Source organism: Drosophila simulans, chromosome X, assembly GCF_016746395.2.
Source record: "Drosophila simulans strain w501 chromosome X, Prin_Dsim_3.1, whole genome shotgun sequence".
In the NCBI taxonomy this organism is placed as follows: domain Eukaryota; kingdom Metazoa; phylum Arthropoda; class Insecta; order Diptera; family Drosophilidae; genus Drosophila; species Drosophila simulans.
The window spans coordinates 14,884,919-14,901,363 of NC_052525.2; the positions used below are offsets into that span (position 1 = coordinate 14,884,919).

Genomic DNA, 16,445 nt, shown 5'->3' on the forward strand with positions numbered 1-16,445 from the left:
TTTTACATCTATAAGTATTTTATATTTATTTTGGAATTTATCATAAATTTTGCTTGAATTTCAAATACACATCCATAGATCGTCATTAGCTATTCTCAATTCAGTTTTAAATAGGTCGTAACATAATAAGTTTGACTTGCAAGCAAAACAGAAACGAACAAAATGTATCTAAAAAATGTGAATACTTAAGTGAATCAATATATTTTATATGCTGTCTTCATGTACATAGATAATAGATAATATATAACAATTACGATTACAAAAAAACACGACATTTTATGTGAGTGCAGGACAGTGACGGCGGAAAAAGGGGGTCGGTACATGGAACAGGGGCGAGGGGGGTGGGTTGGACACGGGGAAAGTGGAGCAGGAGGCGGTGGAGCACAGCTTGGATGAAAAATGAATTTCGCTTTCTTGTTGTCTCTGGTCGAGGCGACGAGAGATAAAGTTCTATAATGTAAGCGTTAAATATATTATTTATATTATGTTTGTTATATATATAAGATCGTATATATGTATGTGTGTGTGGGTGTGGGTGTGGGTGTGTGTGTTGCGTGTGCGAGGGAGTGGGGATATTCCTATATCGTTTTAATTACTTAAAGAACTAGAAAACATCATCATCATCAGCAGCAGCAGCAGCAGCATCATCGTCATCAGTGTCATCCCTTTCGCCTGATTAATCTGGGTTAGTATCAGAATCGAATTATTCCAGAGGACAGACACACACACAATAATTTAGTCTAGATACTCGTATTTGGAGGCATATATCGTGCGATTAAGATGTCCTGTCCACTTGATCCGCTGCAGCTGTGTGTCGAAGGCATCGTGGGCCGCTTTAGTTTTCCTTTTGTTTTTCATATCTCCTTTTTGTTTGTTTTTTTTTTACTTTCAGTTTAGTTCCAAGTTCGGTTTTGCTCCGTTTATAAATATTGTTAATGCATTGTGTGTTGTTTCTGTGTTATCATTACAGTAATTATTTGTAATAAAGACGACGGCTTTCTAGGAATTGTTTATGCACAAAAGCAAATAGTTATTAGTTCCATGCTCCAATGCTAGCTTTAGTTTCATGCTTTTCTTTACTTTTATTTCGTGTTAAGCTATTTCAATGTTTATCAAGTGTTCCTTCTCCATCTCCCTCTCTCTGGCGCGGCTATCATCATCTTTGTCTGTCCCAGTTTAGCAGGATGAGTGCTGCTTGAGTTCGTGGTTGATTGATTGATTCTCCTTTTGATTTGATCAGATCCCCGGAAAGCAGAGTGTCCTTAGTACCTGCTGTTGTTAAACTGCGAATTGATGGCCGTATTAACGGCCGAGGAGGCTGCCTCCTGGACGTGCTGGTTGCGCAGAAACTCGGTGGTGAACTCCGCCTGGGCCTTGGCCATACTGGCCCCTGTGCTGCGGTAGATCGAGTGAATCTTGGTGATCATCAGCACATTGGCCACGGCCACCGCTGTGAAACAGAATGCCACGTTCAGCAGCAGAATGCCGACGATAATACCCGACGCTTTGCCATCGAACTGCTTGATGGCCGTAATAAAGCCACAGTAGCCCATCTGGTTGAAGCCCACCGCCTGCACAATTGAGTACAGCGTTTGAAAGAAGTAGATAAAGAAGAAGACCATGAAGTTGAAGCTCGAATCGTTGCGGAATGCCTTGTACGCCGGTCGGAACCTGAAAAGAAATCACACATCATCATATCATTGATGTTTTAAGAAGCTTCCAGGCATAAACTCACCAGCAGACATAGGAGGCGGGCGAGAAGAGCATCGTGTAGAAGATGGCCAGGAAGAAGGTCTCGAACTCGCCAGCGTGGAACAGCAAAATTAGACCGCCTATCACGTTGGCCAACAACGTCATGGTGTAAACTGTCGGAGAAAGTATTCAAAATAGGCACATACAATCAGCATAATGCTATAATCTGCAGGGGAAGGCATATACTATATACTATATAGTATGCATGCAATAAATAATGCTAGAAATGCATTTAAAAACTATCTTAATAGTGATAACATGTAAATCAAACAAATTGCATGCTCCCCTCTTTGCAAGCATATTCTGCACAAAGGCACGCACACATCCAAGAACATTAGCTATTCAGCTATATCTATCTATATTAATCATGGCATCGGCCTGTGAACGACACGCGATGACTAATCCCACAACCTATGGCACCGCTTATCAGCGAAAACATGTAGAAAACACAGCCATAAAGAACCAATACTCACAAATCCAAATGTAGTACAATCGCTTGACCAGTTTCTGGAACTCGGGCGGTATCTCCACCTCGAAGTCCTGGTAGAAGCACGGCTTAACACAGAAGTTATCCGGCAGCGGTGGCCAGTTGTTCAGCTGCGGCACATTGCCCTGCAGCTGCTGCTCGCGGCGGTCCAGCTCGGCGGCCTTGCGATCCAACTCCTCCTGCCGGCGCTAAATATAATGAAAATCATAAGATTACCGACGGTTTTTAAATACGACTTAATAAATTGGCTGTATATGGTAGATACTTTAAATCTCATTTCCTTACATCTTTGGGAAAACAAAGGAGAAATTCAATGATAGGAATTTACATCCAAATTAGTTAAACTATTATCTTAACATCTGATTCTGTACAACAATAAAGTGCAAACTAAAGCCTTCAAATCATGTGTATTTAGGTCTAGTAACAAGTATTTCTTGAATTTTTGTGTAGGGCCGAAGAAGCCAAGTAAATCAAGAGAAACCGCAGTTTGTACAGTGAAGACTCGGAGCGCAAGTCGCTTCTAGTCTCAGCCAGATAAATGCTCCAAAGCGGATACATCGTTGGCAGATCGAGATAAGCCCGGTTATCTTTGATGGAGACTAAAATGTGATATGCCTGCCCTAATCCGGCACTCTAGCAAAGTGATTACTGTGCAGACTTTTAGGGCAAGCTTTTAATGTGGGTGGGTGGTGTGGTCCATTTCGACTGTTTCCGAGTGTTGGATGTACAGCCTCTATGAGATGTGGTTTTTAGAGTAATGCGGATGTGGCCATGCCGGCACGGAACACCGCAGAGTGCTCACTGTTGTGTGGGCGGTAACGCGAGACGACCGGCCAAGTGGGTTACCTGCAGCTCCTCCGAGGTGATCTGTATGCTGGTGCTAGGCGCCGAGGCGCCCAGGGAACTGGTCTGCGGGGGCGGAATGTTCTGGGACAGCGGCTGGACCACCGCCGCCGTGTTCGTTGAGTTGATCTGCAGCTGCGGCTTGGCCTGCTCCTCGAACGGATTGTAATCCTCAAGAGAGACAAGGGCGGCGCCGCTTTGGAGTCGTCGTGCCTGCTGGATGGCGGGGTCCTGCGGGGGAAAACCGGGAAATCCCAATCAGAAACCAATTCATTCAACATATGTGACGAATGCACCCAACACACACACTCGCAGGCACGCACACCAACACCCCTCCTTTGCGTACGTGTGCGTGTGTGTGCGATGGGTTTTTTCTTCGGCTTCCGCGCTCTCTCTCCACGCTCTTCTATCGCCTCACCGCAAACGGATTGTCCAGATTGGGCTCCCCGAAGGGATTCTCGTCGAGACCGGAGCCGGACATGGGAATTCTACTTTGGATACGGCTGTTCAATGACCAGGAAAACGCACTGACTCGCACTTTGCTTTTCGCTGTGTATATTTTCCCTAAGACTCTGCTCAGTTATCGATGTCGGTTTTAGTGATGGCTCAGTATCGATAAGCTTTCGTTGGCAATCGTGTGGTCGTCAGCTATCGGAAGAATAATTTTAAACAATTAATGTTATTTGAATTACAAATTAAATTAATTTTGTCAGAGAAACTTATTTAACACACATAACATTAATATACAATTTTGGAAAATATAAAAAACTGGTATACCATGATCTGATTAAATTAGGACATATTAATACATTAATAATAATATTAATAATAATAATTATAATAATAATAAGAATGACGGCAAAAAGTAAAGTTTATATATACAATTGGATGTAAGCCAGCAGTTATCATATGATTTTCAAATTTAAATTGCAATAATCGTGCCAATCGGAACTGCTCCAGCTGAACCAGCTGTGTGGAACTAGTTCCCATCCCTGGTGCCGCCATTCCGCAATTGGAATTTTAGTGTTTTGGGTTGCGATTCGATTCATTTACCGCTGCCCGCGTCTCCAATTCGGTTGTGTGCGATTCTGTCTGCTCCGCGTCCAAGTCCAACATCCAATCCTTGCAAGAATGTCGAAGCCCAACTACAAAGTCGGTGAGTTGTGTTATAAATAAACCCAAATGGATGGCAAACTCTCGAATCGAATCTCCGGCCGGCAACAGGCGACATGTGCGGGTGAATTGCATCCATTCATGAGCACATGTTTCTGAGGTTAAAGAAGAGGCAAAACAGAGGAGAGCACGTTGTTGCCGGGGCAAAAAACGTTGAAATTCATACCGTATGGTGTATAAATCAGCAGTGCCTGCTTATCTGACCCTATCTCCCTTTTATTTTCCCACTCGACAGCCGATATCAGTCTGGCGGAATGGGGACGCAAGGCGATCATCATTGCGGAGAACGAGATGCCCGGCCTGATGGCCTGCAGGAAGAAGTACGGCCCATCTAAGCCCCTAAAGGGCGCCCGCATCACCGGCTGCCTGCACATGACCGTCCAGACCGCCGTGCTCATCGAGACCCTCGTCGAACTGGGCGCTCAGGTGGGTTCAGTGCCTCTTTGGCGCTCTAACAGATTATACGCATCGTACCATTCGAAATGTATGCCCAACTGTAGGGGGCTGAACAGTCGGGATAGCATCATATCTATACTAAAAACTATTTCAAAAACCATAATTCCGATCAAAATTCCGTGAGGAATTTGTAAATCATGTAGAAAGATAGGTATCTCCAAGCATTGTCCAAGGGCTGGTCCCTTATCACCTTTTGTTTACGCACCAATTTTAATAACAAAACTTTCGTTTAACAGGGGGGCAAGTTCAAGGCGCCCAAGATAAGACCTCCAGATTGTTACTTCCTCTGACGCAGCACCATCTGCTTTTCAATCCTCGCACATGGCAACTATTTGGTGCCAAAATGCTGAAAGCCTTTCTCTAAATATTAATCAATCAGCTTGCAAATATCTATAGAATTTAGAATCCACATCTCAAGTTCAACGCATTGAACTACATTTCCATTCTTTCCCCAGGTCCAATGGTCCAGCTGCAACATCTTCAGCACCCAGGATAACGCTGCCGCGGCCATCGCTGCCACCGGAGTGCCCGTGTACGCCTGGAAGGGTGAGACCGATGAGGAGTACATGTGGTGCATCGAGCAGACCTTGGTCTTCCCCGACGGCCAGCCTCTGAACATGATCCTGGACGATGGCGGCGATCTGACCAACCTGGTGCACGAAAAGTTCCCCGAGTATCTGAAGAACATCAAGGGCCTTAGCGAGGAGACGACCACCGGTGTCCACAACTTGTACAAGATGTTCAAGGAGGGTCGTCTTGGCGTACCGGCCATCAATGTCAACGATTCGGTGACCAAGAGCAAGTTTGACAATCTGTATGGCTGCCGCGAGTCGCTGATCGATGGCATCAAGCGGGCCACAGACGTGATGATCGCCGGCAAGGTATGCTGCGTGGCCGGATACGGCGATGTGGGCAAGGGCTGTGCCCAGGCGCTGAAGGGATTCGGTGGTCGGGTGATCGTCACCGAGGTCGATCCCATCAACGCCCTGCAGGCGGCGATGGAGGGCTATGAGGTGACCACCATGGAGGAGGCCAGCAAGGAGGCTTCCATCTTTGTGACCACCACCGGCTGCCGGGACATCATCACCAGCGTGCACTTGCAACAAATGCCCGACGATGCCATCGTGTGCAACATCGGGCACTTCGACATCGAGATCGACGTGGACTGGCTAAACGCCAATGCCAAAGAGAAGGTGAACGTGAAGCCCCAGGTGGATCGGTACACCATGCAGAGTGGCAAGCACATCATTTTGCTGGCCGAGGGTCGTCTGGTGAACCTGGGCTGTGCCCACGGCCATCCCAGCTTCGTGATGTCCAACTCCTTCACCAACCAGGTGCTCGCCCAGATCGAGCTGTGGACCAAGTCCGACAAGTACGCCGTCGGCGTGCACGTCCTGCCCAAGATCCTCGACGAAGAGGTGGCCAGTCTCCATCTGGAGAAGCTCGGCGTGAAGCTGACCAAGCTGACGGAGAAGCAAGCCAACTACCTGGGCGTCTCGCAGACCGGTCCCTTCAAGCCCGACCATTACCGGTACTGAGCACCCGATTCGCCAACCGGTTCCACACCCGAATCCATAACCGAATCGGGACGCGGCGCCGGAGACGACGGACCCACACTAGTTATCTATTGTTTGCGCATTTCACTGTTCACCTAAGCAGCTCCAATAAAAACCCATCTCACGTACTCTCAGCGAGAGAAAACCCCACACAGTTCCAATGTTTTTCTTTCCCCTCTACATGGCGAGGCATATTGGTTTGGAGATATTAGGTTTTTTTAGTAATATACAACTTTGTAAACATATTAAGCTTAGGCTCATAATATTAATAATGTTTTTAAAATCATGAAAATGCTTTGTCATTATTTATACAGACACTTAAAAACACCTTCTATTTTGAAGCACGTGTTGACTATCAAAAAAACATACGATGTGTGAAGGCAATCTGATTGAAGAATTACAACTTGAAAAAAACAGTGACTCAACAAATTATTTCTATATATAAATAAGATCAAGGGCGAACCGAAACATCTGGAAGAAAGTCAAAATTCATTATCTACCAAAAGTTTTGGTCCAAAACACAAATACGTAAGCAAATTTGGAGTGATAATGCGTAAATGGATTTTATATGCGGAACATGGATTTAAACCTTATCTGCCACTATTTATAAACAATGTTTTTAAGCGAAGGGAAATAAATAAATTGTGAAATAAATAAATATCTTGTTAATTCAATAATATTTGTAATATGTTTATTTTATTTTGAAATCGCATTTTGCTTTCTGATCCCCATTAAAATTTCGACCTACGTCCATGGACTTTTACGATCTCGTGCTTATCGTTATCTGCATCATCCCAATTGTAACGTAGGGTATTCGAGATAAGAGATGGCCGACTCTCGCAGAGCCCGTTAATTACCAGCTGTTCACCGTCGCCATCCCGCTTCCTCCCGAGAGTCAAGTCATGCCGCCATCCCGCTCCCACCTGCAATTGCAATTGTAAACCACTGTTTTGTGAGAATTCACGCTCATTCCAGTTGGAGCACTTGTTGCGTGCAAAAACATTCCGGCTAACGGATAACGGCTAACGAATTACATCACCCGAGTGGCGGCGATTATAATGTCTCCGCACGGACGTCCTGGTTGGGCATGGGGCTACCTCCTGCTCACCCTGGCACTGGGATTCGCATCCACCCACGGCTGGATGGCCCACTTTCGTCCAGCAGCGCTCACGTTGCAGATGGAGCGCGGGGATCGGGTGCAGCTGAAGCTGGAGAATGTGGCACCTTCCACGCTGCAGCAGTCGACGCGTTACCACTTCCGCCTGGAAAGTGTGGACACGGATTTGGCCAGTGTGCCTGGCGAGAATGCCACGATATCCATGGATGTATTCGACACGGATACACGCGACTGGACGGGTGACATCGTGGTTAATGGCCATTTTCTGGGACAGACCAAGATCCAGGTGAAGCTGTACGACAGCCAACGAAACACCAGTGAACTGCCCACCAATTGGAGCAACGACAGCACGCTGGACGTGAAGATCAAGCGGCCGAAACGTGTGGTGGATGACATATTCGTGGGCACGATTATACTGCTAATGTCGCTGCTGTACATCAGCTTTGGAGCCGCCCTAAATCTGGACGTGCTGAGGGGTCTGATCACCCGGCCAACCGGCCCGTGCATCGGATTCGTGATGCAGGTGGTGGGCATGCCTCTGCTCAGCTACGCCCTCGGCGTCTTCATCTTTCCCCAGGCGCCGGCCATGCAGCTGGGTCTCTTCTTCACCGGCATCTCGCCCAGCGGCGGGGCATCGAACACCTGGTCCGCGGTTCTCGGCGGTAATATACATCTCTCGGTGCTGATGACCACCGTTTCCAATGTGGCTGCCTTCGCCACCATACCGCTGTGGACCATCACACTTGGCCAGCTGATCTTCGAGCGAGCGGGCATCAAGGTGCCGTACGGCAAAATCGCCTCCTACAGCAGCAGCCTGGTCCTTCCGCTCCTGCTCGGGCTGCTCGTCCAGAAGAAAATGCCTCAGGTCGCCAGGGTGCTGGTCCGCCTGCTCAAGCCCGTCTCCGCCATCATCATCCTGTTCATCATCGTGTTCGCGATCATCAACAACTTTTACCTGTTCTATTTGTTCTCCTGGCAGGTGAGTTTATTGATACATATTGATACTTCTCAAGATATTTCAGTGGATATCATATTTTTGATCAAAAAGGTTTATCTTGCAAAAGTTTAAAAAGTGTTCATATATTCATATCCATCTTTGTATCCACTTTCATTGTAAATAATTAACTACAATTTATCCAACCAGTTTTTAGAAAGTGTTAAAAGATTGGAAGCACTTCTGGTTTCTCAAGATAAACTATCGTGAATACTCCATAAATAATAATAATAATAATAAACAGCGAGATAAACCTGTTTTGAAAAACAACATTTAAAAACAGTTGAATGTAAATGTAAACCCATTTAAACACTCCTTTCCAGATCGTCGTCGCTGGCATGGCTCTGCCAGGTCTGGGCTACATCTTCGCCTTCCTGGCGGCCAAGCTGCTGCACCAAAATGCAGCCGACGCCCTGACCATCGCCATCGAGACGGGCATCCAGAACACGGGCATCGCCATCTTCCTGCTGACGACCACGCTGGAATCGCCGGAGGCGGATATCACCACGGTGGTGCCCGTGTCGGTGGCGGTGATGACGCCGCTGCCCCTGCTGGGCATCTATCTGTACAACCGATGCTGGGGCAACAAGCGAATCAGCGAGGCCAGCGCCACCGCCTCCGAAGCGGAGCGGATAGCTGGGGCAATACATTAGCATTACCATGGCTATATAGCATGGCTATAGCATATAGTTATTTTTGTACATATTTGTTATTTTGATAACCCATACATCGTGGTAGCACGTAGACAAGGCTGAGATAGATGCTGGTTGAATTTGGGACCAAGGAATGCCGCAAATCTCAAGCGTATTATACTCCAGAATTTCCTACACCTAAGACGCACCCAACCCACTTGTTGGGATAATCATTTTTTGTTGTACAATAAAATTAACCTATTAATTATTGGAAACGTTTTGGACTATTTATTTGTAAATATATTTTATACAATTTTTGTGCTAGTTCATATCGTTAAACATGCATTCAAATATTCATATCCAAAACGTTTCGACATGATTGTATAACAATATAATTTCAAGAGCTAGGCAGCAAACTTTTATGCAAAGTTTCGATTACAAGTGGCGGCGAAATTTAGAAATAATGTGCAATGATGTAATTTAGATATGAATGTACAATATGAATCGCAGACGTCAGAAGAAATGTTCCAGGTCTAGCAAAAAAGAATTTCCATCGGGCATCACTGGTCGCCCATGGTGTACGCCAGAAGGGCTGCCTCATCGAGAGTCACCACCTCGGTGGCCAGTGACTGCAGGATCTTCATTAGGCCAAAGATGGTGTGCGCGCCGAGATTCAGTCGGCGGAATTCGTACATAAGACGCAAGTAGTTAACTGTGCCCGTGCTCAAGTCCACTCCATTCAACATGTTCGGCATCAGATTGTAGTAATTGATCACGCAGAAAGCGCGCTGCAAGTCCGGTCCACTGACGGTGGTCACATAGCTGGGATCCAGACGCCTTCGACTGAGGAACTCGCGCAGCGGTAGGCACAACTCGCGCGTCGAGTCCTCCATTTCCTGCTTGAAGAGCTCTTGCATCATCTGGATGAGCTCCACGGAGATGAGCGGATGCTCGGACTCCTGGCTGCGACTCAAATAGGCATCGATGAGCTTCATCTGCCACACGTCGATGTTGTTCGGCATGGACTTGGTTACGTGCTAAGGACAAAGAACGTTACATTCGCGGCAAGACTGCGCCAGTGGATGGATGCACTTACATCGTATAGCGTTAGGTAAACCGGCAGGAAGTGCATGCGATCCTTGACCACGGCATTGTAGAATAGCAGCATCACCTGGTGCCGCTTCATCAGCTCCGGGGGACTCAAATCCGTGCCGTTGGTGTCCAGGCAGCGACTGAGGAACTGCTTCACCATGCGTTCGCTGGCGAACTGCTGCAGGTCGTTCATGTCGATCTGCCAACAGATGCTCTGTTCCATCGTCAATGTTTGGGCCAGCATGCTCTTCAGCCTGTCCGGGTCCTCCAAGTGGGAAAGGCAGCCCGTTCGTTTCTTAATATCAATCGGTGCACTCATCTCCAGCGCCCTTTCCAGCTGATGCCAGTTGCGCGATCGCTCGAAGCACACTGGCCAATAGTTCTCGTCGTCCACCACCACCTGCTGCAGGCTGCTCAGCACTGGCAGGATGCAGGGAGCGATGGGCAGGCGGCGCAGCTCGGTGGCACCCACCTCCAGCACGGATATGTTGGCCAGACACAGCTTGTTGGTGTCAATGTCCCGGGGAAGGAACAGGCGCGGCTCCACAGCCAGTACATAGAGATGTCTCAGCGCTTGCAGATGGTATCTTAAAAAGTAAATCCATGCATCCATGAAGTGTGCTAACACATTGCTGCAAAAAGATCAATCCTTACCGATTGTCGTTGCTGTGTATGGGAAACTTGGGGAAGAAGGCGCAGACCAGTGCAGCAACCGACTCCGGTGTCTGGGAAATGGTGAAGCGACCCGCGCCGAGGAAGAGCAGTCCCAGCGACATGTGTATGGCCATGTGGGAGCCGTAGGTTATGTGTGGATATTGTGGTCCCACTCGCGACCTGAGAAAGCGAATTATGCGAAGAATTTCGCAGTTGCCTGAGCCGGCGAACACTAGCGAGATCGAGATGAGCAGCACCATCAGGCAGCTCTCCACGGTGGTGCGACCGGCACATTCGCCCATCGGCCTGCTGGGGAAGCGCAGGAAATCCTTGATCACCGACCGCAGCGTGGCAAAGGCCACCATATTCTCAGTGCCGGCGTACTTGAGACCAATGCAGAAGGCAGCTCCAGCCATGATGTTGCAATAGGCTTGCCTGGACAAGAGTATGTAATTCGTATCTGATTACTTGACATTCAACTTCAGTTACTCACGAGATGGCCTCGTAGTCCACGTCATGATCCTCGGGGGCGTACTCATTTTCGTAGAACGGGAGTTTCAGGTGAGCTCGGAGTGCTCGCGGAAACTGTGCCTGGAACCACGCGTTGTTCGGCTGGACATTCTCCCACTGGATGAGGCCCCGGGAAATAGTGCGCAACAGAAGAAAATCAGGTCGCACCATGTCCAGTAGATATCGCGAATCCGGCGGCTTCATCCATTCGGCAATAGCCGCGTTCCCCGAGTTGAAGAACATGAGTCCCAATGCGAGCGTTGCACCCGGAGCAGTGACATCTATGTTAACGGTATCGCCTTCACGAACTTGGAACGAGGCTAGTCGGTATTTCTCCTTCTGGGAGCCGCTGATGGGTCTCTTCACTCCACCGACCATGTAGTAGTGCAGCGTATCCGGCAGTTGGAGGTCCCTTAGGCCCGCCGGCGATTCACCCTGACCGAGGGTAACCAATCCGAGGGATAGACCTGCTGTCATGGCATACGATTCGCGCTCAATGCTGTTCTCCATCTCTGGGCCTGGAGGACGGCCAATCTCCTGGAGCAGCACCTCGGCTATGTGGCGCTTAGCTGATCCTTGATAGAGCAAACCGATGCCCATTATAGCAGCCACCTGTGTGCTTTGCGGTATATCCAACTCCATGGCGGTGGCTGGCAGCAGTGCCTCCAAGTGAACGCTCAACAACTTTGTGGTTTTCGTATCCATGGTGCCGCGATGGGCGGCGGAAATGCCCAGCAGCAGACCCACGTTGGTCATCTCATCGCATTTGACCAAATACTTATAGACACTCATGAAGGACAGCGTCCTTAGGTGGCCATTCAAGCCCAGGGCCATGAGGAAGCCAGCGTGCTCCAGGGCATTGTGCGAATGCGTTTTGGGCTTGTTGTAGACAATCCAATTGGAGTCAACGTCCTGAGCCTGGGGCGAGATCTTCAGGCCAGTGGCCACGCCATTGTGGAACGATGGCCACATTTGCATATTGGCTGGGAACTCGATCTGCTGCATTTCGATGGTGGTGCCCTTCACCGGCTCCTTGCCCAACAGGCACAATTTGGGCATGACCAAGCTTTCGCTGGGCCGCGGCAACATCGTTCTCAGGGTGAACATACCTCTGCCCAGGGGCAGTGTCATTGTCCGCGCACATAGTGCAAACAGTTGCTTCTCCTGCTCCTCAATGAACTCGTGATCGCTGGTTCCCGGTGCCTGCTGCACTTCAATGACCACCGGTTCCGAGCTGTTGAGCAGACGACGCACTTCATCCACCCGCATGTCATCGGGAAAACGCAGACGCAGCAGTTTTGTGTCCATGTTGTCCATGTCGTCGCGCCGCAATTGGGCCGGTGCATCAGTTTCTAATCCGCCGGTCGGCGGACACCTCGCTGACAGGGAATCTTCCTTGTAGACCCGGCCACAATGCGGTTGCCCAGTGCTTGTTTCGAGGAACGGCAGTTGAGCGTGGGCCGCCAATTCCGGACGCAGGATAAGTTCATAGGTGGCCATGCTGCAGCCCATGGGCGGCGACAAGCGAGCCTCCTCCAGTGCCTCCGCTACGATCAGATGCACTGCCGCCGGGAATCTTTCAATGTCTCGCCGTGTCAAGCGCATGGCCAGCAGCAGCTGTAACATCTGATGGCTACGCGGAGCATCCGCCGTGATATTGCGCTTAGCACGCCGCGTAAAGTTGGCCTGAACGGCGCCGGGGATCTCGAGCAGCTGCCACCAGTAATTCAGACGCTCATGCCCATGAGTCACCAGCGATACGAGCTGCAGTAAAATGCGACTCCTCTCGTTGACGCACTCCAAGAAGGTGTAAGGCATCACCTCCTCCTCGCCAACGATAATGTGCTCGAGTTGGGCAAACACACTGGGCGCCGGAACCCTCAGAAGCTCCTGGTGCAGCATCATAGCTCCGTGATCAGCTCCCAGCAACGAGAGCTTGCCCGTGCGATTCGAGAGTTCCGGGAAGTCCAGTATGTAGTGCAGCACATAGCTTTCCAGCTGCATATCGATGGCCAGCTGGTGTAGGAACTGGAACGAGAAGATGGTTTTAGGAAGCCACTAATGGATCTTTTTAATGATCCACCTACCGTTGCCAGATATGGAAGCGCTCCATAGAAGTCAGCGTCCAGTTTGAGATCCTCATACAGTAAATGCAGGCTGAAGAAGATGGCGGGGATCATTTGGAAGAGCAGCGCACCGATGTTCACGCTGTAGCTGTGGCCATCGGCTCCGCAGGGAGCCAGTGTCGTCTGGAGCAGCAGGAACTCCCAGTCGTCGTCCGTGAAATCATCGCAATCATTGTATATTCGCCGTTTCTTCGGCTCATCCTGGCCGCCCAGTGTGGAACTGGAGCTGCAACTAGAACCGTTACTCGATTCCGCCGCAGTAGCGCCGCCTCCAAATTGAGTGTGCAGCGGTGGCGTGGCACATCTAGCGTAGTTCTCGCCCGCATCCACATCCGGTGCAGCAGTCAGACCCATTAGGGCGAGCAGTGTGGACCGGAACAGCAGCCATTCCTGCTCTATGGAGTAATTCCTCGATCCCGGCGGATTCCTGTCGCTATACCAACGGATAACAAAGTCCAGGAACTGGGTCGGACTCAGAACCTGCCGTAGCGTAGCCACACATCTGGTAAGCAATCGTGTGTCATTTAGAAATGGCAGCGCTATTCTGAGCATTCTGCCGGTGGCATAAACCAAAGTCAATCGATTGCCCGCCGGATCTCTCAGCGATTTGCAGACATTGTGCGCCTGCCGCTGTGTGTAGGACACCGGCTGCGGTTGGATGGGCGACAGCATGTGCAGCTCCTCCTCGAAGGCAGCCACATCCCCCGGCGCTTTTGTGGGCAGTAGGCTGCTCCTTCGCACCTCCACGAAAGAACTGCTGCCGGACGGAATGCCGCTTGCAGGTCCAGCAGCTGACATTGGTGTTTTGACATGAGACGGAGCAGGCGAGGCCGACGGAGCCGACGGAGATGCCGCAGCAGCCATGGGCGTTACCAGCGGTGCGGGAATGGGGGTAGGCGCCAAAAACGGCGTGATGTGCACCTTGGATATAAGCACGGTGCCTGTGTATAGAAGTAAGCTGCCACTCGGATCGAGGACGGCAATCATGTGCATTCTCTGCAGACCCACTGCATCTTTGGCGGCCAGCGTGGAGGGGAACGTGGAGAGCTGCAACTCGCCACTTTCGTAGCCAGTGAGGCGGACCAACTGAAGGCGGCACGAGCGGGCCAGCAGGTAGCACAGAAAGGTCTGACCCACCAAATCCGTGTGGATAAATGCGCGGGTGGCCATCTCGCAGAATTCTCGTTGACTAAGGAAGACAGACAATTTTAGTACCGAAAGTGACATAATTTATAATTTACTGACGTTCCGTAGGTGTTCTCCGTCCAGATGTGCTCCATGCACAATTCCGGCTCAATGGGCTTTGCCGGCTTCACGTGCGTTAACTTGCGCATATCCTTCACGGAAATGGACTGCTGGTTAATGCTGTTCTGCAGTTGGCTCAATGGAGTGCCCAGGGAGGCGCGACTAAACGGAGGTACAAGCAATAATAAGTAAGCGCTGGATGATGGGGACTTAAACCTACTTCGACTGGCCAAGAACTCCGCTGAACGACTGCGACTGGCTGAGTCCGAACTGGTTGCCCATGCCCATGGTGGTGGTGTTGGTAGTCCTGGCCGCAAACGATAAGTTCGTTGCCTTTGGTGTGGCTAGCAATGGATAGACAGTAAATAAATCGAATGTCCTTGCTGGCATTGCTATCAACTCACCTCCAGTTTGCTTGGTGTAACTGAAGCTATTGCCTGCCATCGACCTGGGTCCCATTAGCGTCTGTCCCAGCTCTATCTGCTGGCTCACATAATTGACCTCTTCGGGCGTTACCTTACGCAGGCGTGCAACGAAATGCTTACAGAACTTGGCATCGTACAGCATCACTAAGTCCGATTCCTCGGTGGTAAAGACCACAGTGTACTCCGGTTCGGTCATGTAGCCGGTGGAGCCGGTGGACGACTTCAGGACGACGGGACAGGCCTCGTGCAGCGGATGCGACATAGAGAAGAGACGCGGCATCGGGATGGACATGTGCGATATCAAGGCATTGCTGGAGTCCTTTTCCAGCAGCAGGCCGTACTTGGTTTGCCACAGCTGTGACACGGGAAAGTCCAGATTGGCCAGGAAGTCCTCGCCGTTGCTGCAGTACACCCGCAGGGCGTCCTGATCCATCACACAGATGGCGGTCAGATGGTCGTCATTCGGGTCGACAGCCGCCTTTAGCTGCGCCAGTCGTCCGCGCACAAAACTGCGATTTAGAAAGCAAGCGAAGCGCACCGGCGTATCGGTGGTGAAACACATGCGCCGGTACACCCCGTTGTCGGTGTCATCGTCATCGTTGACGCCCTGCGTCCACACCACCGTGTTCCGGTTCACGTAGAGCTCCTCCTCGTTGTTAACCATATAGTCGCACATTGGCTCCACGCGCCGCATCAGCGGCGGATTGAGCAGTTTGTTCGGCAGCGTCGTGGCCTGGGGACCACATCGCTTGGTCCGCTCGGTCAGCTTGCATCGCAGGGCGGCGCGCTCCTCGGATGCCTCGTAGTCATCGTACAGCTCTCGGACCGTCCACGACTCCTGACCGCCCGGAGTGCAGTCCTCGCCGGCCGACGAGATGTTCACATTCTGGAGGCGCTGCAGCAACAGATGCTCCGTGGTCGGTAGTTGGTGGCGCGCCATTGGCTGGTCATGTGGACCCGGATGCTCCGCGGACGTCTGACGGCCGCGCGGCACAAACTCCAGCGGCGGTTCTGCGACGGCGATCATGTCCGCGTCGCCAGGTGCATCCAGAATTGCGATTGACAAGTTAATTGATTACAATTTATTATTAGCAAAGAATTTGCCCATTTATTTAAAAACAGTCATCGAAATCGGGTGGCGATAAGTTTCAGATTCTATCGGGCCTGTAGTACGTCGATATGGGGTGAGCTATCAAAAAACCGATAACGATAGGAAGACCAGCATCGCACTAAACAAAACAATTACCACTATATGCCATAAAGCTATACCGAAAAAAAGGCTAAAGAAATGGCTGTGCCTATTTATATAAATTATAAAATATAACAGTTCGATTGCTTTCACTATCGATAACAATGCCGGTTGGTCACTTGTAGCAACCAGCT

The 16,445-nt window shown here is 50.0% G+C and overlaps 4 protein-coding genes across 4 annotated transcripts; 2 read left to right on the forward strand and 2 right to left on the reverse strand.

Annotated features, from left to right (window-relative positions):
- Window positions 1-866: 866 nt before the first annotated feature.
- LOC27207545 (secretory carrier-associated membrane protein 1) lies at window positions 867-3,716 on the reverse strand. Its single transcript, XM_016183232.3, has 5 exons — window positions 3,501-3,716; window positions 3,086-3,313; window positions 2,226-2,427; window positions 1,736-1,865; window positions 867-1,671 (listed from the first exon to the last, which is right to left on the reverse strand). Exons 1-5 carry the CDS (start codon window positions 3,561-3,563, stop codon window positions 1,263-1,265), a joined length of 1,032 nt encoding a protein of 343 aa, XP_016039400.1. The 5' UTR covers window positions 3,564-3,716; the 3' UTR covers window positions 867-1,262.
- Window positions 3,717-4,076: 360 nt separating this feature from the next.
- LOC6726022 (adenosylhomocysteinase) lies at window positions 4,077-6,417 on the forward strand. Its single transcript, XM_002106968.4, has 3 exons — window positions 4,077-4,238; window positions 4,491-4,681; window positions 5,167-6,417. The coding sequence occupies exons 1-3, from the start codon at window positions 4,214-4,216 to the stop codon at window positions 6,247-6,249; spliced, it is 1,299 nt and encodes a 432-aa protein (XP_002107004.1). The 5' UTR covers window positions 4,077-4,213; the 3' UTR covers window positions 6,250-6,417.
- An 808-nt stretch (window positions 6,418-7,225) lies between these two features.
- LOC6726023 (P3 protein) lies at window positions 7,226-9,285 on the forward strand. The gene is made up of 2 exons (XM_002106969.4): window positions 7,226-8,363; window positions 8,702-9,285. Exons 1-2 carry the CDS (start codon window positions 7,326-7,328, stop codon window positions 9,029-9,031), a joined length of 1,368 nt encoding a protein of 455 aa, XP_002107005.1. The 5' UTR covers window positions 7,226-7,325; the 3' UTR covers window positions 9,032-9,285.
- LOC6726024 (anaphase-promoting complex subunit 1) lies at window positions 9,272-16,237 on the reverse strand. Its single transcript, XM_016172548.3, has 8 exons — window positions 15,042-16,237; window positions 14,858-14,981; window positions 14,638-14,799; window positions 13,354-14,581; window positions 11,250-13,294; window positions 10,757-11,191; window positions 10,107-10,689; window positions 9,272-10,047 (listed from the first exon to the last, which is right to left on the reverse strand). The coding sequence occupies exons 1-8, from the start codon at window positions 16,087-16,089 to the stop codon at window positions 9,571-9,573; spliced, it is 6,102 nt and encodes a 2,033-aa protein (XP_016039401.1). The 5' UTR covers window positions 16,090-16,237; the 3' UTR covers window positions 9,272-9,570.
- Window positions 16,238-16,445: the final 208 nt, after the last annotated feature.

What these genes read in the sequence shown, in the direction of transcription:
- LOC27207545 (XM_016183232.3), bottom strand. Translation starts at nt 3,563, where the DNA reads ATGTCCGGCTCCGGTCTCGACGAGAATCCCTTCGGGGAGCCCAATCTG. An exon ending in ATTGTACTACATTTGGATTT is followed by an intron (nt 1,866 to 2,225) that starts GTGAGTATTGGT and finishes TTTCTCCGACAG; the next exon opens with TTTACACCATGACGTTGTTG. An exon ending in CCCGCCTCCTATGTCTGCTG is followed by an intron (nt 1,672 to 1,735) that starts GTGAGTTTATGC and finishes ATTTCTTTTCAG; the next exon opens with GTTCCGACCGGCGTACAAGG.
- LOC6726022 (XM_002106968.4), top strand. Translation starts at nt 4,214, where the DNA reads ATGTCGAAGCCCAACTACAAAGTCG. An exon ending in GAAGCCCAACTACAAAGTCG is followed by an intron (nt 4,239 to 4,490) that starts GTGAGTTGTGTT and finishes CCCACTCGACAG; the next exon opens with CCGATATCAGTCTGGCGGAA. An exon ending in TCGTCGAACTGGGCGCTCAG is followed by an intron (nt 4,682 to 5,166) that starts GTGGGTTCAGTG and finishes TTCTTTCCCCAG; the next exon opens with GTCCAATGGTCCAGCTGCAA.
- LOC6726024 (XM_016172548.3), bottom strand. Translation starts at nt 16,089, where the DNA reads ATGATCGCCGTCGCAGAACCGCCGCTGGAGTTTGTGCCGCGCGGCCGT. An exon ending in CGCTTCCATATCTGGCAACG is followed by an intron (nt 13,295 to 13,353) that starts GTAGGTGGATCA and finishes TTCTCGTTCCAG; the next exon opens with TTCCTACACCAGCTGGCCAT. An exon ending in GTGGACTACGAGGCCATCTC is followed by an intron (nt 11,192 to 11,249) that starts GTGAGTAACTGA and finishes ACTCTTGTCCAG; the next exon opens with GCAAGCCTATTGCAACATCA.
- LOC6726023 (XM_002106969.4), top strand. Translation starts at nt 7,326, where the DNA reads ATGTCTCCGCACGGACGTCCTGGTTGGGCATGGGGCTACCTCCTGCTC. An exon ending in TCTATTTGTTCTCCTGGCAG is followed by an intron (nt 8,364 to 8,701) that starts GTGAGTTTATTG and finishes ACTCCTTTCCAG; the next exon opens with ATCGTCGTCGCTGGCATGGC.